Source organism: Neolamprologus multifasciatus, chromosome 23 (assembly GCF_963576455.1).
Source record: "Neolamprologus multifasciatus chromosome 23, fNeoMul1.2, whole genome shotgun sequence".
NCBI classification, from domain to species: domain Eukaryota; kingdom Metazoa; phylum Chordata; class Actinopteri; order Cichliformes; family Cichlidae; genus Neolamprologus; species Neolamprologus multifasciatus.
In genome coordinates, this window is record NC_140460.1 from 38,820,725 (window position 1) to 38,848,349 (window position 27,625).

Consider the following 27,625-nt stretch of genomic DNA (forward strand, 5'->3'; position numbering starts at 1 on the left):
TATAATCTAATTTGCTTTACTCAGACCGTGTGCAGAAGCCCACTGTGACGACAAAGACGTGTACAGATAATGGACATGTCCGTTTTACTTGCAGTGTTGGTCAGGTAAGTAAAATTATTCTTATTCTTCAAATGGCAAACTCATAATTAAAGGTTAAAAGAACCTGTAAAAAAGAGCTTCAGTAACCTCACTTGCTTTACTCTGAAACTCATGAATGAATGAATGAACTGCAGACACTTGACAGCAAACATCCACACACAGACACTGCTCTGTCAACAAGGGATCAGAATAAGAAGCAGCCCGTTTACCAGAGTGTAGGTAGGTTAAGTTAAATCATGATGGCCGGCTGCTGTGGATCACCGTTCTCTTTTTCTCAGGTCACAACTTTAGTTAAGAGGCACAAAATCCACTAAATAGCTTTTCTAGAGATTTCCTGATCCTCTTTAAATTCAAGTTCACTAACTGAGACTCTGATAAACTATCAGCTCCGTGATCAGTAATATTTTCTTTTTTTCCTGAGTTCAATAAACACACACTCCTTGAAAATAACATTGTCTTCCACAGAATGAGACGATCACATGGTTAATGGATGGTGAAACGTTGGAAGAAAAAGGGAAGACGCTGACCAGAGTAGCCAAAGATGTGCTAAACGCTAATTTCTCTTGCAATGTTTTCAACCCGGTGAGCTCTGAGATCAGTCCGCCTGTTCAACAAAACTGCTATAAGCCCAGTAAGTATAAGTGATACAACTTTATATTCACAACAAAAGATGTTTTGCTCACAATTGATGAAAAACTTTGCATCACTTGTGCATGTGCAGATGTGCATGGCTTCTCTGCAGACTGTGGTCTGAAGAAAGAAAACAGGATATAATATAATCATGCAGCATCAGTGAGGAGGTGAAGCACTGTGTGCAGGACACCTACAGTTTCATTTTATAGACGTTTATCAGCTTCAGACTGAACGGCCAAACTGGGTTCAGTGCTCACAAAAATGTAAACAAGTAAAGAAAATCAATTTAAAAATCAACCTGAACAATTAAAAATCACTGTCTGATCTGATGTGACCACAGAGCAGGAAGGGCAACATTTATTATGAAATATCAGCTGATAGTCACTGAGTTGTATCTAATTCACTGTATCTGTATATGAAGAGAAGCACATTTCCTCACAGACTTTGTAGTTTTGCAAGTAGATAGACCTCACAAAAGGTCACTGAAAGTAACTGGGACATGCAGGAAGTCAGACACTCAAGTCAGACAGTTTACGCGCTCGGCAGTCATTCAAACACTGCAACGTAGACACTTTTGCACGGAAGCGTTGTTTATGCTGTGGTGCCCAGTGTGGTCTGTCGGCTGTAGACAGTGTGAAATAGAAAAGACAAGAAAAAAGAAACGTGTCAGGTTAAAATTAATTTTACTGATTTATTTATTTATAGTGTTTGCGTGGGTTCCCTCCGGGTACTCCGGCTTCCTCCCACCGTCCAAAGACATGCAGCTTGTGATAAGCAGGAAGTGGATGGATGATTTATTTATTGATTAATCGATTTATTTCTGAATTGTTTGTCACGTGTTGACAGAAATACACTTTTCTGCTGCCTTAGTTTAAATGTTTATTGATTGTGAAAGTGACAGTTCAGGACTTTTGAAGTACAGTTTTTCAGTTCTTGCCATTTTTTCTTTTCTATTCAAAGATTCAAACGATGTTTGTGGCCTGTTTGGTCCAATAGATGATAACTTTGTTGTGTAATCAATGTGTATTTAATATTGATGCAACCAAATCTTCTATGCTCAGTGCAGAAACCTCACGTGACGGTGAACTGTATGGGCGAGTCCGAAGTTACATTTACGTGCTCTGTTAGTCAGGTGAGAACAATGTTGAATACATTTCATTTGATATATGTATCAAATGTATCAATATGTATATATATACATATATATACATATTGATACATTTGATACATATATCAAATGTATCAAATGTATATATATATACACACATATTGATACATTTGATTTGATACTTTACATTTGATACAAATGTATACATTTGATACATATATCAAATGTATCAAATGTATACATTTGATACATTTGATACATTTGATATATGTATCAAATGTATCACATTATATATATATATATATATATATATATATATATATATATATATATATATATATATATATATATATATATATATATATATATATATATATATATATATATATATATAAAGCTGTAATTTTGCAATTTCAAAAGAAAGATTGTTACAAGCCTTTTTCTGATCCCGACACTGAAACATACACACACACACACACACACAAACACACACACACACACACACACACACGCACACACACACTGGATAACTAAATAAAATTTAAAAAAATATATTTGCCGTCAAAATTAATCATCTTTTTTTCAACAGAAAGACAATAATCTGGAATTTAAATGGTTTAACGAGGGAAACAAGCTGCAGGGATCAGGAGAGACACTTACAAGGAAAACCGACGATGTGGTAAACACCAACTTCTTTTGCAATGTTTCAAACTCCATCAGCTCTGAGATCAGTGACCCTGCTGTACAAAAGTGCTCAAAACCCTGTAAGTATTATTTCTATCGACTGTCCATTCAAATAGTTATGACACTGACCATTTTACACTCATGTCATGATAAAATCTATTTCTTCTTCTCTTGTTTTATTCCTGAAGCTTTTCCTAAAGAATTATTTGGAATTAGCATCTGGGTTTTCATAGGAGGCGGAGCAGGTACGTGTCATGTTCTGTGCAGTCGTCAGATTATACTCTGAAAAGCATTGAAATCAAGCTTCACATACAAAACCAATGAATTCTCTATTTTTTCCATGTGTAATACAATTGATGTTATTCTCCATCAGGTCTTCTTATTTTGGTGATCGTCACTGCCACAGTTTGCTGTGTCCGGGCCAGACGAAAGAGACGCATATGATAAACGGTAAATTTATTTCCTTATATACTGTTATTATTATTTTAGTTCATGTTAAAAATATAAGCCACTGCGCTAAGACAGAACATCTTAAAAACTATTTTACTTACGTAAATGACTTAGTTCACCCATGTACAGCCCATCCATTCACCATTCATTGTGCATGTAGGTTACTTGAGGAGCTCCCCAAGGCTCAGTCTTAGGTCCATCAGATTTATATTATTTGTACTTTTATTTTTTAGGGGTTATGGTTAAGATTACTTGCATTCAGTTCAAAATATTTACATACAGCAGATAATGATTCACTTCAAGGGACTTCAAACTTCAAGTTGCACAGAACCCCAGCAGTGACTGGATTTAGGACAGGAGCCCCCAGTGTCTAGATGCTGGGAGTGGTGAAGATAAAGACTGAGCCTTTGATGGAGCTCTGACTGAGGTGTCTGTGAGATGGAGATGGAGAGGAGGTCGGTTGCACAAATTACAGTCTGAAAAGTAGAATAATGGTGAGCAGAGATTTAAACCAGACAAACTGGAGGCTGATTGGCCCAAAGAAGGCGAGCAGGAAGTAGATTAGACTAGAGTAAAGATGACAGTATTGAAATTGACAGAAGTGACTGAACACCCAGAGAAACTGATTACAGATGTTACTTACTGAACTTATGCATAAGCTTCATGTTCACTATTCATGTTCCGGGACATTGTTTAAATGAACATTTCTGTGCCAGGACCTGTGCAGTCCCTGGCACAGAAATGTAAACAGTAGCTGAGAGGTGTGTTTCTTAACACATAAAGTAAATGCTGTGTAGCTACTCTAAACAACTGCCGACGATCATAAGATGTAAGGTAATCATAGCTTCATTTTTTAATTAAGAAGTTGCTGGATTGTTCTGGCACGATGAGTTCATTTTTGGGTGTATTATTCACTTTGACATTAAACTATAATAATAATAATAATAATAATAATAATAATAATAATGTTACATCATTAAATAAACAAACAACAAAGTTGGGTTTCTAATTTTATGCCATTTGTTTGCATTGTATTTGTTACTTTGTTGAAATATGGGGAAGCTGTGACACTCATTTGAACAACATCACTGCGAGTGCGACTGCTGCTTCTGTAAAACTCTGCTGTTATCCCTACATTTAACTGACATCTCGTCTCTTAGCTGCTGTCTCATTCCTGCTGTAGCTGGACTGCATGGTTCTTAAACCAGATCTGACAAACAATGCTTATTGGCAACATGCTGAAATAATGATGGTCTTAAAACAAGATTAACAAATAATAGTGCACCAGAGTCATTTTTAATTACATTAGCATTACATTAGTTAACATTAAATACACCTGGAGCTTTGAGATTCTTCCGTTCTGGGATCCAGGGGCCATTGCCAGCTCTGATTGATGAGCTAAATTCTCCAGCACAGCACAACATTGTTCATTCTTTGTAATATGGCTGAAATCAGATTCTTTATATTTATTCTTTTTTCTAAGCTGACACAGGCCCGTCAAATCCATATTCTTACATATTCTTAGCAGTGGCAGGAGTTGCTCTTTTCTTGTTAAAAACACTGAAAGATGATTCTGCAGGTCTGACCTGCCGCCTATGCTTATTTCAACAGATGGCAGGTCAGAGACCTTTGTTTGCAGTGGACGAATCAAGAACAGCAACAGCATCACCTTCAGCAGAACCACTTGACAAAACCACTATAAACAACATGTTCAGCAGAGTCCCAGAGCCATACTTCTATGCAGCCTGTGGTCTGAAGACAGACAACAGGAAACAGGATACGACATAAACACCATTCAATCTGAGTGCTGAGGTGACGTGATGTTCGCAGGACGCCCACAGAGTTTCATTTTGATGTTTGTCAGGTTCAATGCGAATGTACAAAGAAAATTATAGATTACAGGAATTTAACCCTAAATAAGTGGGTCATTTAACAATCATTCGGTGATTAGATCAGAAATGCAAACCTTATTATGATTGTCAGTGATATGTAAAACTAATGTATTTTATTACAACATCTCCTGATGTGTAGTTTTGTAAGCAGACCTTCACAAAGAAATATTGTTTTTGCTATATGTGTTAATGCTTTTGTTTAGGTCTTTCATTTTGGAGGAAATAAGCTTCAGTCTTGTTTGCTAGGCAGGTTCGTGCTGTATATTGTTAATGAGAGCGACAATTCAGGATTTTATTAGTATCTGTTGTGCATTTTTCTTTGTTCTGATTTGGAGATTTTCATGTTTGAACCACGTGCTGGACAAGAAATTAAGCTTGAAATTAAAGCAAAATGATAAAAAATATTTTTTCTCAAAGAAAAAACACGATTCCCTCCCTGGGTTGATGGCATGGTGCGTCTAAAAGGATCCTTAAAGATAACAAGTCTGAGGAAAAATTACTTGACTAAACTACATCATTGTGGTTTTCAGTGAATACAGAGCTGTAGAAAAGAATTAAGGATTAAAAATTAAGAACAGAAGTGTGTGTTTTGGTTAAACTAAGAGCAGAATAGATTTATTGTGGTCATGTGAATATGAATATTTCTCTTAGTATTCCTCTTTATGCCTCACCAAAAATAAAATTAATAAGTCTATTTACTTGGACACTTTCAGCTGAATGTTTTAAATATATTATACTGATATGTATATGACCATGTTTTTTATCAATTTTTATAATGTTCTTAATATATTTACAAAAATAAAATGTGCTGATGCATCACAAGTCCCCGTGTAATCAGTCAGACCAAATGTATATGCTCATATATTCGAGTTCCAAGTGTCAAAGAAGTGTTTAGGCAGATCAAAAGTCATGACTCCATGCACTGTTAAACCTCACACTCGAGGTGTTATGTGAATTGTAAAATGTTATGATTGAAACCACTAAAAGGGCCTAACTAAAGGCCTACGTCATGCAGTTTAAATGTTCTTTAGTTTTAAGACAGACTGTCTGTCACAGACCTCATGCAATTCAAGAGTGAGGACCATTTGGTTTGAAGCAGACTACATATAATACTAAAATGTTCTAAAGTGTTGGGATGATCTCAAATCTCATAAATCTATGTTTGAATCACAGTAGCAAACAGGAAACATGTCAAATCTTTAAAATGATATCTTCAAACTTTTAATCTTTAGACTGAATTCACAACTTGTAGAAACAGGTAACAAAAGGCTGGAGAAGTAAATGGTACTTCGGACCATAAGGCGCACTGGATTATAGGGCACATAAAGCGAGACAAAACAGATAAGACAAGCTTTACTTAACTCATTCTTCTTGTTTCCTCCACTTCCGTACCATTGATTCATAAATGTTGAATTCTCTCACAGCTGCTCTATTCCCATGTTGTTGCAGTATATTAATCACTAACTCGTATTGTGGATGGATTATCTCAGTTGTTCTCCTGACTGAAGTTTTGTCCGTTTACAGCATCCTGACGTGCGATTGCATTTGTCCCTAACCATCAGGAACTCTCGCGTTAACTTTTATCGAGTGGAAAATAGTTAGTGTTCATCCTCCAGCTTCACTGTGTTTATGTCATGCTAACATAACTGTGTCGCTAGAGATCACGCAGCACAGCGGTCCCCAACCGCCGGGCCACGGACCAGTACCAGTCAGTGAGTCGTTTGGTACCAGACCGTGAGAGTTCAGGTGTGAAATTTTGTGGTTGTCAGTATTTTATCGTCCCTGGGTCTTTTCCCGTGTTGTAGTTGTGTGTCTTATTTTGAAAGAAATATTGACTCATTACCATGGCGACCAGAGAGCATTAAGGGGCAGAGAGGAGGATGTTACTCTCAAAGTTGTTGGTGCATTTCAGGAGGACACTGCTAATAAAGTTACACAGTTACACAGTGAATTCACGTTTATTATTATATTTAGAAAATGCCAACGTTTTTGTCTTGGTCGTATCATTTTATTTTGTTATATTTATCAGCGACACCTTAAAGGCCGGTCTGTGAAAATATTGTCTGACATTAAACCAGTCCATGGCACAAAAAAGGTTGGGGACTGCTGACATAGCACATCATTATATAGCAGCTAGTCCAACTTCAGTAACCCTAAAAGTCTCAGCTGTTATGTTTTCTGTCTTCATTTATGTCTGAAGTGATAGCAGAGCTGTACGTTTTCATTTTTTCAGAAATCTCTCAGTCAGAACATGGTATGTCATGTTTAGGGGGAAACTAGCGAGCTAACTTCCTGTTAAATTCTAACTCTGTTAAATTTCATAAATTCTGTTTTCATGGATGCCTGGATGTTGGACTTAATGTTAAAATTGATCATTTTATTAAAGATGGTGCCGTCTCTGGATGCCCGAGGAAGAAAAAGAACCGGGGTGAAACTGATTTCGTAACAATATATATACACACACATATATAGACATATATGTGTGTGTGTGTGTGTGTGTGTGTGTGTGTGTGTGTGTGTGTGTGTGTGTGTGGATAAAGAGAGAGAGAGACAGATCATGGTGGGTATCCTGGACCACCCATCACCCTTGCTGGGTGATGTTCGGTGTATAAAACCTTTCTTGTCAACTGGGGATCAAACCAGGGTCTCTCATTGTTGACCAGTCCACATCACACTAAACCCCTGCTGTGCTTCCTGTGGGTGAATTTGTAACCCTACCTACATTAATTTAATAAAACGTGTTGTGGAAGTTTTCCATTAAATAAAGCCTGCAGACGAGCGGTGAGCAGTAGCCAACATTCTTTAATCAAAACTAAGAACAGAAAGACCCAGCTTGGTGGATCCTGCATGATCGCGGGACAAACGGTCAGCAGAGTCTCTCTGAGCCTAGCATGGCTCTCAGTTAAATAAGGCAGTACACAGCTGTTTCACACCTTAAGGTTCACACTCCCTTGCTACCTCCCTTGATTTAAAGCTTAAGATAAAGATGAATAAATAAAGTTAATTATTTAAAAGTTTCTGATAATAAACACATGGACAAATAAGAAGGCACAGATTACCTAAGTAGTTGTAACTGTAACTATTAGCTCATGGTGGTTGTAACTGCAGGTGAGCCTGTGGCAGAGAGCTGTTCAAAAGTTTTTGACCATTCAAAAGAATAATCTTTATACACAGTGTTGGGGAGTAACGGAATACATGTACTGCCGTTACATATTTAAAATACAAAATATGAGTAACTGTATTCCGTTACAGTTACCGTTTAAAAAGGTGGTATTTAGAATACAGTTACTTTGTTGAAATAAATGGATTACACGGCGGTACTTCCCTGTTTCATATTGTGGCGGGTCAGGACTGTTTGGGTTTTGTTTGACAGCTAGTTCTGTTGTTCCAGGCAGTGTTACGGTCGCCATGGTTACAGGGTGAGGCTCTCTCTCTGTGTGTTTCCTGGGTGAGAGAGGTCTTTTTGTTGTTGTTGTGCTAAGCTAACAGGCAGAATGCTACAGGTATAGCTCTAAAGAATGTAGCATCATGGGCAGTGTAGTCCGTGCTGCAGGGAGAATGGACTGCCATACACGTTATGTGTCTGTGAGCGAGGGAGGGAGAAAAAGGAGAAGTACGAGCTGTCATCGAGCAAAAACGGGAGCTGGAAGCATGTAAATATAATAATAACCACTGCAGCCAAGAAGAGAGCCTGACGAGCCCAGCTGTAAGTAAGCTATTAAGACTCGACTGTACACCGTGTTCGTGTTTTCCTCCGAAAACAATAAGTTCTGTTGGAGCAGCCTTTCAACGCCTCTCTCTGTCTCTCGCAAGCAAAGTGACCCAGACAACAAAGTAAAGCTAGTTTTCGGCTACGAGCCCGACACGAATCCACCGTATTAGCCAGAGGTCCCTTTACTACGGTTCGGAGCCGCGGACCTTCAGTAACAGTAATAAATCACAGCAATAGTACATTCATGTAGTTGTAAACAGCATGATAATATATTAAGTAATCCAAAGTATTCAGAATACGTTACTCTCATTGAGTAACGTAACGGAATACGTTACAGAATACATTTTGGGGCATGTATTCTGTATTCTGTAGTGGAATACAAGGTTACAAGTAACCTTCCCAACACTGTTTATATAAAGAAAAAAGAAAATGTCATTTGCTCCAAAGATTTGACTAAAACAACCACAAACTTGCACAAAGTGACAACATGAGTTTAGCTTATGAGTCTGATTAATATAATGTAGATCTGCTCACTTCTCATCGTGATTTCTAATCTAATTTGTAACATCAGATGTTATCCACTATTACTAATATAATACCAGAAAGGTTCTTCCTGTTTGTAGCAGCTTTTGTACTACATGCATCTGTAATATAATGGTGCCACCCTGTGGACAACAAGCAAATATGTTTGTTTTTATATCTATTAAATGAAGTGTTGAGTCTGCAGCTACTGTATGAGCAGGAAACAAATGCTGTTCTGTGAGTGTTTTCCTTTCATCGTCAAAGCTGAACTCATATTTTTTACATACATTAACAGTAACACAGTGGAGCAGGTGTGGGCAAGTGTCCTGTTGTTTTAAAAAAATAAATTTAATTAAACAAGATTGAAACAGTCGCGGTGACCTCAACACGGTCAGCTCGCACCTTTTCTATTAGATCAGCGAGTAAGAAATTCTGAGGGCTTTTCTGATGTGTGATACTGAAAAGGGGGAAAGTAATGCTTTCCACGCCAGAAAAAGTTTGAGATCTGACATAAATTAAGTAAATGCCCATTTTTTCCATGACATTAGATGATGTGCTGTTACCTCCTCATCTGTGGGTTTTTGGTTTTTGGTTTTTGGTTTTTAACGATACCTCCATTCGTGTAGGTGTTTATGGTCGGTGTCCCACCATGCTGGAATCACATTATATGAATGTGTGTTAGTTTGGTAAATAATCAAGCGGATAGATCAGATAAAATAAGTCCCCGCTGGGTGTCAGGCACTAATGTTGGTGTCATTTCCTTGGTGTCAGTGACTCATTTGCAATAATAGCTACACCAGAAGTCATCAGTTGACCGCTGTAGTTTGATCGTCACGGAAAAAATAAAAATATCCTTGAAGAGTTTTGGTCTCCACTTTTTTGTATGAAAGCTCTTTTTCCTCATCACACCAAAGTCTGTGAAATCTAAGAAATCTAAGCTGTTTCGACACTGTTGGCTTCAACGAGCTTGAGTGGAACAAACCACTGGAAACGATGGCTTTGACAGGTCGTGTGATGTGTGTAGAGTTAAAAGATTATAAACCTTTTCCTTCATAATGTGTACAAACTTTTTATTTTTGTGCATCTGTATGCAAACAGAAAAAGGAACAAGATTAAGGTACTAAAACCAAAACCAAAAGAAGTTTAGCATTGCTGAATGATATGATACCCAACAGAAGAGTTTAGTCTGGACCAGAGTGTTTTACAGAAAATGATACAAAGAGTTTCCTCCTGTTTCATTTACGACCAGGACCTGCACTGAGGCGTCAAACCACATGTGAGAAGTGAGCTTTAGTTGCACTCTTAGACTTTCTTTTTTAATCAGACATCTACAGGTAGGACTCGTTACACGCAGTTAGTGGTCGGAAAGAGCTTTTTTGTGTCTTAAATCCATAAAAGATTTAATAATGTAATTGAAAGAGTCCAAAAAAAGAGGCTGGAAACAATCAATTTAACCATCTTTCACTGGCAGATGCCATAAAGCCTCATTTATTTTCTCTCCTGTCAAATTCATGCACACATCTTCGCCCATAGACACCTGCATGTGCGATATGTTCTTTACTCAGCAGTATTAATAATAATACTAATAAAACACGAGAGTCTGCACGCAGGAAACACAGTGGTACAAACAGTTTGATCCATTCTCTTACTGCCAGTTCACTGGGAGAGATTAAGGCCCACATGCTCCGGGTGGTGACGCTGTGCTAACCTAGGCTACAATATACTGAGCAACTCTTCCCTGAGAAATCAATGTAATACTGAAGCATTCACTGTGTAATGAAGTACACAGTGAATGCTTCACATGAATGATTTATTTTGTATTATTTATAACTTCATTTATTTGTAGTATTCTTCCTAGATTATGCATTGCATTCAAATGTAAAAGTCCGAGTGAGACGGAGATGTTGCTTCGCACCTCGTAGAGTTCTAGTGTGATGGGAGACTGGAACTTGGGCATGGTGTCTAAGAAGAACAGTATATTTAAGAACATAAGTTTACTAAAATCTATACTTTCTTTAACACATTAGTATTTTGTGTTTTTATGACAGAATAGCTAAATGGACGTGCAGGGGGGTTGTGATTTACTATTTATGTGGCACTTTTGTGATCTTTTGCATGTAACCTGCAAAGGGACTGCACATGCAAATAAGATTAATAATAAATAATAAGAAGATTTTAGCTGCTACCTTCATCTCTTATAGGAATCAGCAGAGATGGTAAAACAAAAGCGGTCATTGAGTTCCATGGCATCATGGGAAACGTAGGAAGAAGTACTTTTGAAGCCTTACCCACAGTCTGGAGTAAAAATAAACATATATTAATATGATGGTGGATGGTTGTTTTTTCCTATCATTAAAAAACCCTCAAATTTGATGTTAGTGGACAACAAAAAGATTTACATTTTAAAGTCTTATTAAAATCTAACAGGGACTTAACATTATGAGGGGAAAGTGTCTCACCTCGATGGAGATTAATCAATTAAGCATCTTGAACTTTTCCTGTGACAGGGCAGTGGTGCAAAGGCAACATGGACTTGTGCAAACACAAATGCACAGCTGTCATTTACGTGTACGTGCAGGAGTATCTGCAGGTAAAACGTGTGCAGTGACTGTCTGACCTTTCAGCATGGCAAACCCTCCGAGGTAAGAGCTTTAAACCTCCACATGATTACAGTTTCAACCTTTTAGCTGCAGGTGTTTAACTGGAAACAAATGCAGATATAATGTGTTCTTACATAACTTTAACTGTCATATTACATACTCGCTCATGGTTTTATGAGCTTTTATATTTCTCACTTGCTTTTGTTTTAAGTTTTACAATTTCACCTGCTACCCAGATTTCAGCAGTTTGGTGTTTGAACTTCTGGTTACCTTTTGAGCATCTCTAATAGGAGATCACAGATATATTTATACTGCTGAACTAAAACTAAAAAAAGATGCACTCTGTCTACTAAGTGTGACATTTGCTTTGTTCTTTATCTGTGACAGCAGATGAGGCCTCTTGGATCACTTCCTTTCAAAACCATATATGCGCACACACGTGCGTGTACGGTGGCACACACACACATAAAATATGAAGTTACTGCGCTCTGACAGGAAATAACCTCGATAATGGAAAGAGGCTGTTCTTTTTAGCTGAATGTGATGAGAACAGTGAAGAAGATGGCTTCTGCTGTCAGCATCGCTGCGTTTCTGCTCTGCTGCTGCTTCGTTCCCTCCACAGGTATGTTTCAATTAATCTGTTTATTCTGTCAGGTTCAGGTTTTTATTGTTAAAATCCAAACTTATTGGTTTACATTTATACCATTTTTTTTGTCAAGGAAATACTCAATTGAACCTCTCAGCCATGGGCGCTACAAAGATACTTATCCTTTAAAAATACCCACAGAATGCAGTAAAAGTCTATATTTCTGTGTTTCTGTTTGAGTCTCTCAGTGGAAATCTATTTTGTGACGGTAAATAATATAGAAAAACTATTAAAACAACTTATTTTATTTTTAGTAAACTAAACCATCCACAATAATTTTACCAGTCCTTTAAATATGATTATTTTATTGAGGAAAAACTCAATAAAACTAAAGAGGAACTAACAAATGACCTGTAGTAATACTGTGGGGTAGGGCGGCTGACATGGGCGAGGGTGAAGGTTTAGTTCCTGCTGAGGTTTTAGCCGTGCAGGTTTTTTCTTATTATCATTATTATTATTTTTTAAAAACTGGACTCTGCTTTTCTTTTTCTATATTTGCTTCAAGCTTACTTTCCTTTTAGGTTGTGCTTTCATGCACATATAAAAAAGAGACATGTCTTTGATTTTTGGGGGTGAACTGAAAACCTCGGCCAGAAATACATCAGTGTTAGACAAAAGAAACAGTCCAGAACGTTCTGCAGACATCGCTGCTGATGTGGTAACTTTGGTCTGAGATGGGGATGAACAGGAAGCGATGCAAAGGTGCAGAAGTAGAGGTGACCCATAGAAGCAGCGAGCGCTCAGTGCAGAAAAGGAGCTGTGAGAGCTGAACAATGGAAAGGATGAAGAATTAAAAAGAGCAAAAAAAAAATACAGTCAAAAATGTTTTATTAAACTGAATTATATGGAATTGCATTTATGATTTTTTTATATGAATATATATAAACTAATGTGTTATAACAGAGTTTTAAAATTTAGTTTACGTCCATCAAATATTGTAATTCTTAATTTATGGTCACAAAACAAACTAATGAAAGTTGTTTCTTTCTCCTTTCTGTTCCCCCTTTTTGAGCCGTTTACGTTTAAATCATTTCATGTTTATGTGAATACATCTGATGAACGCTCAACAGCAGTTAAGTTGCTGGTTTTTAAATGTCACCTTCTGCGGAGGCGTAATGATGGCGTTGGTGTCTGGTATATGCAGCCTTCACACATTCCTCTATTGTTTGTCAGCATGACAGTTTGAAACGGGGTTATGAACTGCAAAAGTGACTTCACCCGTCGATACGGAACAATTCTGTGGATTTTTGTAGAGGAAACAGCTTCTTTAGAGACCAAGTGACTCATTCTACTCATGTTACTGCCTTAAAAGTGCTTGTGATTGCAGTTCATTGTCAAAATTTGAATCCAATACTTTATATCACAGTTTATTTCAGTTAGCATGTATTCGTGGAAGCTGTTGCTCCTCTGCTCTTCTGCAGGATTTATATGTCATGAGTTACATCATTTCACTTCTTCTTGGTTCGCTGTGAGAGGTTTTGATGATTTCAGCATGTTTGCTAACAGCAATGTCTGATCTTAATACAGTGTAGTGCTGTCTGTTGTTAGTCCTTATGTCCTTTTTTAAATGTTTTCTTAAGTACACATAAAAGAAAAAACTACATTTCTGGTGATGAGCTCTTGTAGCTGACAGGAAGTGGAAGGTATTCAAAGGTTCACATTACTGAGTCTAACTTGTGGTTTTCTGATTTGGAGCAGAAAAACACTTTTGTTTAAAGTTAAAGAAAACGGTGGTTTTGCTGAAATATTTATATTTTTCATTTGCAATAACAAAGGTTTAAGGTAATTACTAATGAGCGACTTTGTGTCCTCCTCTGAGAAAAGACTCACGCAGCCACGACTAGTGACTCAAAACGAGGTTTGACTAGAAGTTAATTTTTTATAATCATCCTGGAAAATATTAATGTTGTGCTTCATGAGAACATGACTTATATAACCACTCATTTCCTGTGGGTTCCCTTCACAGAAATTGAAACTGTGTCAAAGTTGTTCACTGATTGCAAAATCTATTTTACTGAGAACTGTTTTTACACATTTGGTGTATTTTGTCTGCTCAGCACCTCGTGATCTCTGATAGATTCCAGTCACCCCTTTAAACATTTACAAATAAAATATATTGATGGCAAACCTGTCACCTTTAGAGCATGTTTAGATGAGGATCGCTGCACACTGTGGTCTGAAGAGAGACAACAGGATGAAATGCAACCATCATCCAGCCTCAGTGATGGAGTGAAATGATTTGTGCAGGACGCTCACAGAATATAATGTTACAGATGTTTGTCAGCTCGATCAGTCGAAACTAACAATACATAACTTCTTGCTGACATTATGTGACTAAACTACAACTGCAAACTATATTCTTAAATACCAGCTGTATTTTGGTGACTTGTCAACTTATACATTGTATCTGACATTTGACTGATTTTGTACGTTCATGAGTAAAGTCTCACAAAAAGAAGTCACTCAGAAAAACTGGGACATGCAGGAAGTCAGAAAATGTGTTAACAAGCTCTGTACCAACTCAAGCAAGGCAATGTAGACACTTTTGCAAAGAAGCAACTACATTCAAGTTCCAGGAGAAATGAGCAGTAATAGTACACAAGTTTCTGCTGTAAACTGGTTGCAAAAGTAATTAAAACCTGATCAAAACCCATCAGTAAATTTAAGAGCAGTCTATGGTAGTTCCTAAAAAATGCACAACAGATGGTGTTGGTTGGCAATGTCATCAACTACTAAACACACTGTTATTGCCTAATATTTTGATTAGTCAACTTTTGATATGAAATTTGTGACAGATCTGTAGATGTTATGAAGTTTTGATTTGTGCTAGTTTAAAACTAGTAAGAACCTAAATTTGCTCTTATGTTTTTAAAAAAAAATCCTAATTTACCTTGGCTCTTATAAAATGATATATGGTTGTTTGGAGCTTTTGTAACATGACTCATTTAATTTTCTCATCTGATTTTTTCTTCTTTCTTCACTTTCCTTTCTGTTTCAAAGGCTCTCAGGATGATTGTGTGTACAATGCAACAGGATCAAACTTTATTGTGCCACTTAAACACAAGTTGAAGGAATCGGATAACCTGAAATGGTTCAAGGACACACGTGTAATCTTTTATCGCAGACAGAAACAGATGATCGAAGGGAAAAATGATGATGTTGATTCAACTGGATCACTAAAGCTGACACAACTCACCAAAGACAAGTCAGGACGATACAAACCAGAGGTTACCAATGCAGATGGAATAAATGTGGGAGATTTACCAAGTGTGCGTTTATGTGTATTAGGTAAGTAACAACATATTATACGTGTATTTGTTGTGTTTGTACTTCTTCTATAACAACAACCAAGTGTGCTAATCCATCAGAACCTGTTCCATTCATGCTTTGTAATTAAGAGTAAAGTGTTTGTTTTTATTATACAGTCACTGTTCAGTTTTATCAATCAACAGTACTTGCTATTGCAGAAAAGCATTATCAGCAGTAGTTTATATAATGTTGATATAAAGAAATTTTCTGTCCTCAGACCCTGTGCAGAAGCCCACAGTGACAATGAAGTGTGATAAGACTAAAGTCACTTTTACTTGCAATGTTATTAAGGTGAGTACAATATTTATTGTTTCAGGTACAATTAAGTTGGAGTACTTTACAAATAACTGACTCATAATTAAGCTGTTGAAGAATCTGTAAACAAAGGCCTCATTTCCCCTCCACTGAAACTAAGCATGGTATAAAGTGTGCTGTCTAGACGCATTCACTCACAGATGCCGTTTCAGCAAGGCTTGGGTATCTATGTATGTATTATTTAATTATATAGGCTGGCAAATTACTGAAAATGTATGAAAAGATTATTATATTTCTAATTTTAGCCAGGTTGGACTTTATGTTAGACTTGTGAACTATCTACTAATCCACTAATTGTCTTTTTGTCTACAGAGTGAAAATAATCTTCAGATCAAATGGTTTATGGTTGATAAAAAGACGGCAGAAAAAGAGACTGACAAGGACCTGACAAGACTAGTCAAAGACGTGCAAAATGCTAATTTCTTTTGCAGTGTTTCTAACCACGTCAGCTCTGAGACCAGTCAGCCTGCTCAACAAGACTGCATTAAGTCCTGTAAGTATTATGTGTTATCAAGTGTAAAATAGATCAAATGTGCCTTTTTCCAAATGTTCATGAGATTGAAATAGTAATTTTTTTGAGCTCATATGCTAACAAGATACCTTTCTTGTCCTTTTATTTTAAAGCTTTTCCTGAAACGCTATTTGGAATTAGCATCTGGGTTTTTGTGGGTGGTGGAGCAGGTATGTTTTGTCTTCCACTTACAATCTTGACATCATATTTGGGGCTATGGTGAGAAAATGCATAGGAAAGCTTGAAGCAATGAACACATGAAATAAATTCTGTTTTTTCACTTTCACAATTCTAATTTAATTTGCTGTTATTACTCACCATCAGGTATTGTTCTGGTGCTGATCCTGATTGTCATCATTTGTTGCATCCAGACCAAACGGAAGAGGCGTTTGCGACTAAAGGGTAAGAATGTGCTTATTTAGTTTGTGCATTCATATTTAAAATATAAGCAACTGTGCTCAGGCAAAACCTCTTAAAGTCCATTTTAGTTAGCCCCTGTGAAGCCTCCCATTCACCCGTCATTGTACACTGCTTAAATTGTCATTTGCAGAGCTCTCCAAGCCCCATAATATATTATTTACATGTAAATTACTTATACTTTTACTTGCCCAAACAAACCTTCAATTTTTTTCATTTACAGATTGTTTACATTTATGATTGTGGCAAGATTCTGAAAAAAAAAATCTTTAATCCATGAAAACTTTAATCTGGAACTTTGAGAAAATCAGAAAACCAAGCAAGCATATCCCCTTGTATGTGTGTGTGTATATATGTTGTGTTTGTCAACACAAATTTGAGCGTCGGGCAACAGAGTTATGCCCATGAATAACTTGCCAAATCTTCTCTGTCTGTGCCAAACAGCTTATTCTGCTATTGATTTCTTTTGAGCTTCTGTCTTTTTGCTGATACAAGTGCTGATGCTGGTACGCTGCCACAAAGGTCAGTTGGTGTCTGATCACATGTGCACTGGAGCCTGAGCATGTGGAGGGACGTTATGTACAGTGATGAGTTGAGATTCTTCCTACAGCAGTTGAATCGCAGGGTTAAGGTGTGGAGAAGACAAAGAGAATGATATGCTGATCACTGCACCAATAGGGTAACAGTTTCTGGTGGAGGCAGTGTGATATTGTGAGGCTGTCTCAACTTCAGTGCAGGGAGATAGTCAGATGAGATTCTTCAATAGGCAATCTTTTATTTCCGCTGTCTGGGACCAGACTCTTTCCTCCAAGATCCTCACCCCGACAGAGCGCGGTTTATCAGAGACTAACTCCAGTGTCTGGGAGTGGAGAGGATGGAATGATCTGCCTGCGGTCCTGTGCTCGAGTGACCAACACAACCACACTGGCAGATTTGGATGAATAGGATAGAATCCCACAGCAGTGTATGACCGAGATGGTGACCAGCATAAGTAGCAGCTGCCAGGCTGTCATGCCTGTGTATGCTTCTTCTACATGCTACTGAGGCTAATGAGGCCAGTGTTTGTTAAATGAACAAGTGATTAAATTGCCAATATGTTTTGTTTCTTCAGACTTCAATCATCCAATCCAATACATTCTGACTCCAAACAAGAGTCACCAGCAGCTTAAGCTGGTTAAGTCTGTGCATCGTCAGAAAGCATTTTTTTATAACACTAGGTGGAGTTTGAGTCAGATTTTTATGTGATATGTTTCTCACAGAGATCACTCTCTGTTGAGCTATTCAGAAGTGAGTAAATACATTTAGTTAAAACTCTCAGTTCTCTTTTTTTGTTGCTGTTCCAAAACAGTTTGTGCCACTTATCATGTCACAAACTGAATACGGCGATGCATTCAGTTTGTGACATGTTAATCTAGAGAAACACTCATATAATACATCCTGTTATCGCCATGGTTTTCTGTGGTGGCTGACTTTCCACTTTTTCATTTACAATGTGCTCCGTTTGTCAGACTCTAAACCAGCTCTAATGGGCTGGGTCTTTAAACAAGATTATCCAATAATGGGACATTAATGCTAATGCCTTCCAAGACATTAGCATTAAATCAACTGACACTAAATACACCTGGAAGTTCTGGGATTCAGAGGTTATTGGTGGCTCTTCCTGACTGATGATGCTTCAGACCTGATGAAGACCATGGAGAGGATCATACTTCACCTTCGCCCACTAGTCGGGAGAGATATAGATCCGCTGAAATTTGGCTACCAGCCGAACATTAGGGTGGATGATGCTGTCACCTACCTGTTGCATCGGGCCTTGTCTCATCTGGAGAGCGCCAGGTGCACTGTGAGAGTCATGTGTTTTGATTTCTCCAGTGCCTTCAATACAATCAAACCCTCAGTGCTAAGGGAGAAGATGCAAGGAGCGGGAGTGGACCAACAGCTGTCCTCATAGATTATTGACTACCTCATCAGGAGACCACAGTATGTGAGGCTGCAGGACTGTGTGTCTAAGGAGGTAGTCTGTAGCACGGGGGCCCAGGAACAGTACTCACCCCTTTCCTCTTCACCCTATACACGAGGGACTTCAGTTACAACACGGACACTTGCCATCTCCAGGAATTCTCAGACGACACTGCCATTGTGGGTGTCGGAGGGAAATGAACTGGAATGTAGGGGGTCATCAATGACTTTGTCAGCTGGTGCGAACAGAACCATCTTCGCATGAATGCTGGCAAGACTGTCATGTTTCGGCTGTGTACAGGCAGGAGAAGGACCCAAACGCAAAACTCACGACAACGAAATTAAATTTAAAAAGCTGCTTTATTGCAGAATGGCATGGAAAACTAAACTGGGACATGGATAAACTGACACGCAAGGAAACACAGCCATGAGGGAGACTACAACACTGACAAAGAGAAATACAGGGCTTAAATACACAGAGGGATAATGAGAGACACAGAAGGAGAGCACAGCTGGGAGTAATCAGGCCGGACGAGACAAGGGAAGCAAAACTAGAAACACTCACATGAGACGTGGACCTTCAAAGTAAAACAGGAAACACACTGACTGAACTCTAAACATGCAAACTTAACAGCAACTGAGAAGACAGAACATAGGGACCAGAAACATGGTACAAAAAGGTCACAGTAGACACAACATTGAACACAGGGAAGCCGTATTACAAAGCCAAAGAACTAAACCTATGATAACCACAACTGAAAACTAGGGAAACAAGAAACAGTACAACAAAGGACTCAAAACATAATCCATAATACAAAACACAAGATCTCTTCAAAATAAAATAGGAAACATAATGAGACGCAGACATGACAACCAGAACTTGACAACGTAAGACACAGACATGAAACACATGAAGAGCAGGGGAGACTTCACAGGGGTTGGAAGACACAAGGGGAATCTAACAACAAAGAACTAGAAAAACTCATGAGCTTAATCATATAAACATCCAAATAAACTAAACTCAAAACACTGAGTCATAAGACCCAGGATTGTGACAAAGACGAAGGAGCTGGTGATTGACTTCAGCAAGAAGCCACCCCCTATTACGCCGGTGAACATCCAGGGTTTGGACATGGGGGGTGTTCACCTCAATAACAAACTGGACTAGTCCACAAACACAAATGCACTCTAAAAAAAAAAGGTCTAAGTTGTCTCCACCTGCTACGGCGACTGAGATATTTTGGGGTGAACAGGACTCTCCTTAGGACATTTTATGACACTGTGGTGGCATCTGCTATTTTCTATGCCGTGGTCTGCAGGAGTGGTGGCAGAGAGCAACAGAGAAAAACTTAACAAACTGGTCAGGAGGTCCAGCTCTGTCCTGGTCTGTCCGCTGAAGTCCATCGAGCAGGTTGGGGAGGAGAGGATGTTGTCTAACCTAACGTCCATCATGGACATCACCTCCTTATGATTCTGCAGGTCTGACCTGTCACCTATATTTGCTTTAACAGATGAGAGGGAGCTTCGCTTGCAGTGGGGCAATCAAGAACAACAACATCAGCATCATCAGCATCATCAGCATCATCATCACCATCATCAACATCCAAATCAAAATCATTCTGATCAGCATCAGCATCATCACCCCCACCACCATCAGCAGCAGCCGGCAGGCAACACCGGCCCCCGACAACATCGCGCTAAACAGCCACGCACCCAGCAGCGTCCCAGAGCGCCTGAGCCCGCCAACGGCCAACCTCAGCCCAACCCCAGACGGGCTACGCAGGTAGGACACAGAAGCAGATGACACAGAAGTTTTATAGACCAAAACTGATTTATTTTTGCTTTTATTTTTGCTTTTATTCTGACTGCTTAGAATGAAAACTGAAAACAGCAACAGTGAGTCATGTGGAAATACATAATTTAGGTCTGATACACCAATTTTCACTCTTCTTCAGGCTTCCGCTCCAGCTGGTAACGGCGGCGAAGAGCAGCCTCCTCCTCTTCCTCAGCCCAGGAAGAAAACTCCAAAAGCACCAAAAGAATGAAAAAACTTGAGCTTAGTATATGGAAATAATTTTTAATCTTCTTCTTCATCTTTTTAAAAGCTTGTCTCAAACTATAAATCTATCTGATGATGTGACGCTGAAACTTGACCTGCCAAAGAATTATACATATATATATATAGATATTGTAATATTTGTATATAAATAACAAATATTGCGTAGATTTTGGATCCTCTTAGATCAGAAAGTGAGTCTACATGAGGAAACTTCTGGAAGATGTGAGATGTTTTATATGAACAATCAGACTTTCACTTCATAGTTTAAAACTGCCAAATAATTTTTTTTTCTTAATTTTTCATTATACTTGAGTAAATTATATGTTAAATACAAAGTAATTGTCAAAGTGTACACGTTGACATTTCTGTTGAATGCAACATTATATAGAATATTGCTAGTAGTTGTTACTCTTTGCTACTTATTCCATATTTACATCCTAGAAACAGTTTTACATTTTGGGAAATACTCGTATTTTCACGTTTACCGTTTTTTAGCTTCACTGCTGTTGGCATTTGTATGTTGGATACAGAGCTGAGACCAGCAGCTGGTTAGCTCGGTTTAGCTTGGCTTAGAATAGCTTAGATTCAAATAAAGAGGCTCATATGAGAATGGTAGTTTTTTTTTTTTTTGCCTCTTAACATTTGAGGCTTTCTACAAATGTTTTGCCAGGTTAAGCAAAATCTGTCAGACTGTATATAAAAGATGATGTAACCAACTGGTTTCTAAAGTTTCTAAAGACTATATACTCAAAACAAATATTCTTGGCCCTCACAGCCCAGTAAAGCCTGAACGATGAAATAATTGCCAATTTTTTCAAACTGCTGTTGTAACTGCAAAACAATATATATCAGTTTGCATATTACATTTGGCATTTTTGTATAAAAAAGAAACTGATGATGGCGGTCTCAAAAACTCACAAAACTTGAAGTATCTTAATCGTTTCGGGCTTGAATGGAGTTTTTTGAGTGTAGCTTTTGAAACCAGGCATCATGTGCAAGGTGTGCATCATACTGAGAAACCGAGAGCCACGCCCTAAAGCAGCGGTCCCCAACCTTTTTTGCGCCACGGACCGGTTTATGCCCAACAATATTTTCATGGACCGGCCTTTAAGGTGTCGCGGATAAATACAACAAAATAAAACTAGTACTGGTACCGAAAAAAAGAAAATTTATTCATAACACACGTGAAAAGACCCAGGAAAACCGAGTAAACGATAAAAACGATAACAAAATAACGCTGAAAATCGATAAAAACCCTGAAAACTATACATTTCACACCTGAGCCTCAACTCTCAGGGCCCGGTACCAAACGACTCACGGACCGGTCCGAGGCCCGGGGGTTGGGGACCGCTGCCCTAAAGCATACCCTGCTTTATCACCCTGTTTGAATCAAATGGGGTCCATGTTTTACAAACTAAGCATCATGTTATGGTCATGTGTCTTGTGATATGTTTTATCGGAAAAAAAAGTTTCTTCTGAGGACAAGGGAGTGAAAGGGTCGTTTTCCTTTACATCGCTGTAGAACCAAACTTGTTTTTTAAATCAAAAGAGTCGCCCCCTGTTGGCAATTAGGTAGAACTGCAGGTTCAAAGCACCTCTGCATTGGCTCCGCAGTGCAGAGGTGCCTTTAAAATATCAAACTATAAAATATCAAACTATAAAATATCAAACTTTAACATTTTTTAAACCTCAAAAATGTTTTGCTTACTACAAGAAAACTTGCACATTGTGAATTTTACCATCACGTATACATTATGTAAGAGTGGCTTCACTGCCACTGCAGAAACCTTTTCACACAACATAGTATTCAATCTAGAAGGCTTCTTCTTTCTGGACAAACTACAAAAAGAATGTCACTGCAGATTATTTCATTGTGCGAACAGCCTTTGGTGTACATGTTGAAAAAAGCAAAGGATTTGTCATTTATGTTTTTTATTTTGGAAGTTTGCTCACCTTCTTATGACTGCTGTCTGCTGTAGTTAACTAATTTTTACTAGAAAGTTAACTATCCACATTGTTTGGATTGACATGTGCGTTTGTATTTGTACGTATTTGTGTATGTGTCAGTATAAACTGTGCACAGTGGTCTTTTTAAATAAATGGTGTCGTTATGATTTGCAGTATAAGTTTGGGAGTGAATGTTTCAAACTGCGTCATTTTCACCTCTGCACTTTTCTGAGTGCACAGAGCGATGCAAGCAGCCGGTTGTCGTGTTTGTGTGATTCATATATCCTGTCTTTTTGCTGAAAATGTGTTTGTGGCTTTCTGCATGCAGGCTTATTGTGTGTGTGTGTGTGTGTGTGTGTGTGTGTGTGTGTGTGTGTGTGTGGTGGACGATTTCCTGTACTTGTCAGTTTATAGCAACAGAAAATTGCCAAATTTAGTGTCAGATTCTGTTCTTTCTTCACTAAAGTGATATTATGTTACTGTAAATGTTTTAGTTTATTGTCTGCCTTATCAGGCTTCATTGTGTGCGAACAACAATGACTGAATGATGGGCACACCCACACAGTGCTGCTGTTCGCTTATTTTCACACCTTCCAGTGCATCTCTACATATTTTCCTCGTGTCATATCTAGAGACATCTAGAGCTGCTGTGAGAAATGCAATGCCTGCTGCACTGTGGTGTGATCTATATGGTGCAAAACTGAAAAGAGGAGGCATTTTGATAGCTTTGCATTTTGATAATAATTATACAGTCTATGTTCAAAAGATCCAAGTTTTAGTTCAGTATTATTTGTTAACACAAACAGGCCAAATTCCTAGACACATCCCTTCAGCTGCTCATTAACACAGATATCCAGTCTGTTAATCATATGGCACCAGCTCAATGAGACAAACCTGCTGAGGTTCAAACTGAGCGTCAGAAAGGGCAAAAAAGGACATTTAAGTGACTTTGAACATGCCATGGTTGTTGGCGGCAGATGAGCTGGTCTGACTATTTCAGAATCTGCTGATCTACTGAGATGTTTCCACACAGCCGTCTCTAAGGTTTACACAGAAAAGACTGAAAAAGAGAAAATATACAGTGAGCTGCAATTCACTGGATAAAAATTCCTTGTTGATGCCAGAGTTAAAAGTAACTAAGCAACTAAGTAATGAAGTAACTAATTACCTTTGAAAATAAGTAATCGGTAAAGTAATGGGATTACTTTCTTGGAGCAGCAGTGTTGGGAAGGTTACTTTTAAAATGTATTCCATTACAGAATACAGAATACATGCCCCAAAATGTATTCTGTAACGTATTCCGTTACGTTACTCTATGAGAGTAACGTATTCTGAATACTTTGGATTACTTAATATATTATCATGCTGTTTACAACTACATGAATGTACTATTGCTGTGATTTATTACTGTTACTGAAGGTCCGCGGCTCCGAACCGTAGTAAACGGACCTCTGGCTAATACGGTGGGTTCTGTGTCGGCTCGTAGCTGAAAACTAGCTTTACTTTGTTGTCTGGGTCAACTTTGCTAGCAGAGACAGAGAGAGGCGTTGAAAGGCTGCTCCAACAGAACTTATTGTTTTTGGAGGAAAACACGAACACGGTGTACAGTCGAGTCTTAATAGCTTACTTACAGCTGGGCTCGTCAGGCACTCTTCTTGGCTGCAGTGGTTATTATTATATTTACATGCTTCCAGCTCCCGTTTTTGCTCGATGACAGCTCGTACTTTTCCTTTTTCTCCCTCCCTCACTCACAGACACATAACGGGTATGACAGTCCATTCTCCCTGCAGCACGGACTACACTGCCCATGATGCTACATTCTTTAGAGCTATACCTGTAGCATTCTGCCTATTAGCTTAGCACAACAACAACAACAGGCGCTCTCTCACCCAGGAAACACGCAGAGAGAGAGCGTCACCCTGTAACCATGGCAACCGTAACGCTGCCGCCTGGAACAACAGAACGTAGCTGTCAAACAAAACCCAAACAGTCCTGACCCGCCACAATATGAAACAGGGAAGTACCGCCGTGTAATCCATTTATTTCAACAAAGTAACTGTATTCTAAATACCACCTTTTTAAACGGTAACTGTAACGGAATACAGTTACTCATATTTTGTATTTTAAATACGTAACGGCGGTACATGTACTCCGTTACTCCCCAACACTGTGGAGCAGTCATCAGTAATTAGTAACTTACTTTTTTCAAGTAACTTGGCCAACACTGATTACATCCAAAGTCTGCAGAACAGCATCTCAAACCTTGAAGCAGTTGGACTACAGCAGCAGAAGATCACACCAGGTGCCACTCCTGTCAGCTAACAACAGGAAACTGAGGCTACAGTTCACACAGACTCCCCCAGATTGGATAATATAATACTGGAGAAATGTTGACAATGGTCTACCCATCCTGTGATGGTGGCTTCCAGCAGAATAACACACCATGTTGCAAAGCACGAGAGATTCTCATTGTGCATCTAGATTTAATTTTTCGATTTTAGCTTCAGGTCACAGTGGCTCCGTGCAGCTCTGGCCCAGTGTTGTCAAAACCACATTAGTTGCAGCAAACTGATATCACAGTGGCTATATTAGCAAGATATGCATCGCTGTTATTAATCTATGGTGTGGTGATATTGTTTGTTTCTCTGACTGAAAAGCATCAGCAGCATGGACTGACTGGGTTATGATGGTGATGAAAATGAATAGATCAGTAACACAATAAAAACTGAACCTAACAGTGAAGGAGATCGTCTATTTTTTTGTGAGCTTTGTTTTACTCGCATGGTTTGAATACAGTGATAAGTGATCATCTTCGATTCATTTCAGTTTTATTTATATATTCTCAAATAAAAACAACAGTTGCCTGCAGGTGCTTTATATTGCGAGGTAAAGAGAATCAGACGATCCCCACTTGGCGAGAGTGGGAAGGAAAAACTTCCTTTTAACAGGATGAAACCTGAGGGAGGGGCGGCCATCTGCTACAAGTGGTTGAGGTTGTTAAGGTTCTGGGACTGGTCTCACTCAAGATGACAGACTATAGGACATTACTGCAGGATTTACTGATGTGTTGTGTTTTCTGGCTTTCATGGATCTCAGATTGTACCCAGCACTGTCCGTCATCATGTCCAAAACACCAAATGAGGGAATATTTTATAGAAGAGTGGTTGTTCATTCCTTCGTGCTACTTTTGGAGTCACTGTCGAGGAGCAGTGTGGCAGGGAGGTGTGTGTTGTGGCTCAGCTGCAGAGGGTTGAAGGGGCAGCACCAGGAGAAGCTGGAGAGATGTCGGGACCAAAGAGGAGCAATATTGTGAGCAGCTGGCACGCTGCTGGAGCGATGCCTGGGAAATTTACATTGTACATTGAAAAGTAATAAACATGAAACCCAGAGCACGGTGTGTGAGAGTGTGTGTCGTGTGTGTCTTGCATTTACACAGCAGAAAGATTGTGAAGTTAACATAACAAGCAGCACTTTGACAGATTACACAATTGCAATTCACTATTTTGGTTTCCTTTCTTAAACCACCCCTCTTCCTTTTTCTCACTTCCTTTCATCGCCTTCTTCATCTTTGGCATCTTGCGTTCTGTCTTCGCCGCCCATCGTTTAACCGAAATGTTCACAGGATTGTTCCTCACTTTTAAATGAGCTAGCAGTTCTGGATGGAAATATCAGTTTGCTCTTTCCTTCTTAGCCTACGCCTGTTTCACTGAGCTCTTTAAGCTAGCTGTGTGAGAGGAATAAGACGTTACTTTAAGCACTGGTTTTTGCTTTCTTTCTGGGTGTTGTCATGTTCATGTATGCAGTTTAAAAAAACATAAGTTGTGTAGAAGAAATCATATAGAGCAGGGGTGAGCAACTCCAGGCCTCGAGAGCCAGTGTCCTGCAGGTTTTAGATGTCCTTAATCCAACACAGCTGATTTAAATGGCTAAATTAGCTCCTCAACGGCTGTATCCCAATTCAGGGTCTGCAGCCTTAAAGGCCGCATTTTAAGGCCGATTACGTCACAGTGACGCGACAAAGGCTGTCCCAATTCGAAGGCTGCTCGAAATGTGGCCCTCAAATGCGTCCTTAATTTCCCTGAATTTTAAGGACGTGGCGGTGTAGACTTCGTGGCCCAACATATCCCAGAATGCATAGCGCGGCGGTGGGTGTGGATAATTTTGCCGAAAAACAAAACGGCGGATGAGGGGCGCCCAAAGAGTAACTTAGTAAACTAAGTACTGAATATTATGTCACTTATTTATGTGCAAATGTTTAATAACGAAGAACATTAAAACATTACTGTTGGCCACATATCTGCAAAGTTATGTGACATAAGTGACGTTTGTACTAACTTGGTTTTAAAGCCTTTACTTTAAAATATACGGCGTTCAATAGCTGAGCTTAATCAGAGAATGATCAAAGCTCATGTAGAAACAAACAAACAAATGAACAAAAGATTTTCTCCTTCATTTCTGTCAAACGAAGCTGTATGAAACGTTTCCAGCTGTCAGTATCATTTCACAAGCCTCGCACTTCCGGCCTTAGCAGTCTTTAAGTACGCAGCCCTTGAGGATCGTTGAGGCTGCGTACTTCAAGGCTGCAGACCTTGAATTGGGATACAGCCAACATGTCTTGAAGTTCTCCAGAGGCCTGGTAATGAACTAATCACTTGATTCAGGTGTGTTGACCCAGGGTGAGATCTAAAACCTGCAGGATGCAGTGTAGTGTAAAATAATACCTATGGAGTTCCCCTAGTTACACTTTTTGTAAACAAAGGTA

At 38.8% G+C, this 27,625-nt stretch overlaps 2 protein-coding genes across 3 annotated transcripts in view; both read left to right on the top strand.

The window, feature by feature from the left end:
* The window catches only part of LOC146492183 (uncharacterized), a 57,083-nt gene extending 50,879 nt beyond the window's left edge, over window positions 1-6,204 (top strand). Inside the window, exons 24-30 of the mRNA XM_085150536.1 lie at window positions 25-104; window positions 565-730; window positions 1,794-1,864; window positions 2,430-2,604; window positions 2,713-2,769; window positions 2,898-2,974; window positions 4,586-6,204. Of these exons, the coding sequence (XP_085006662.1) occupies window positions 25-104; window positions 565-730; window positions 1,794-1,864; window positions 2,430-2,604; window positions 2,713-2,769; window positions 2,898-2,968 (620 nt within the window). The 3' untranslated portion in view covers window positions 2,969-2,974; window positions 4,586-6,204. The remainder of the gene's footprint in view (window positions 1-24; window positions 105-564; window positions 731-1,793; window positions 1,865-2,429; window positions 2,605-2,712; window positions 2,770-2,897; window positions 2,975-4,585) is intronic.
* Window positions 6,205-12,063: 5,859 nt separating this feature from the next.
* Window positions 12,064-23,036, top strand: LOC146492187 (uncharacterized). Of its 2 annotated transcripts, XM_085149993.1 has the most exons (8): window positions 12,065-12,322; window positions 15,347-15,634; window positions 15,873-15,946; window positions 16,283-16,463; window positions 16,595-16,651; window positions 16,806-16,883; window positions 20,369-20,640; window positions 20,813-23,036. In XM_085149993.1, the coding sequence occupies exons 1-8, from the start codon at window positions 12,244-12,246 to the stop codon at window positions 20,900-20,902; spliced, it is 1,119 nt and encodes a 372-aa protein (XP_085006119.1). In that variant the 5' UTR covers window positions 12,065-12,243; the 3' UTR covers window positions 20,903-23,036. The 2 variants fall into 2 exon arrangements, with proteins under 2 accessions (XP_085006118.1, XP_085006119.1); XM_085149992.1 differs by having other exon boundaries at window positions 12,064-15,634.
* Window positions 23,037-27,625: the final 4,589 nt, after the last annotated feature.

Excerpts from the sequence above, each read along its gene's own strand:
- LOC146492187 (XM_085149992.1), top strand. The coding sequence starts at position 15,259 with ATGGTTGTTTGGAGCTTTTGTAACATGACTCATTTAATTTTCTCATCT. Across the intron at positions 15,947-16,282 it reads TTACTTGCAATGTTATTAAG|AGTGAAAATAATCTTCAGAT; the intron begins GTGAGTACAATA and ends TTTTGTCTACAG. Across the intron at positions 16,464-16,594 it reads ACAAGACTGCATTAAGTCCT|CTTTTCCTGAAACGCTATTT; the intron begins GTAAGTATTATG and ends TTTATTTTAAAG.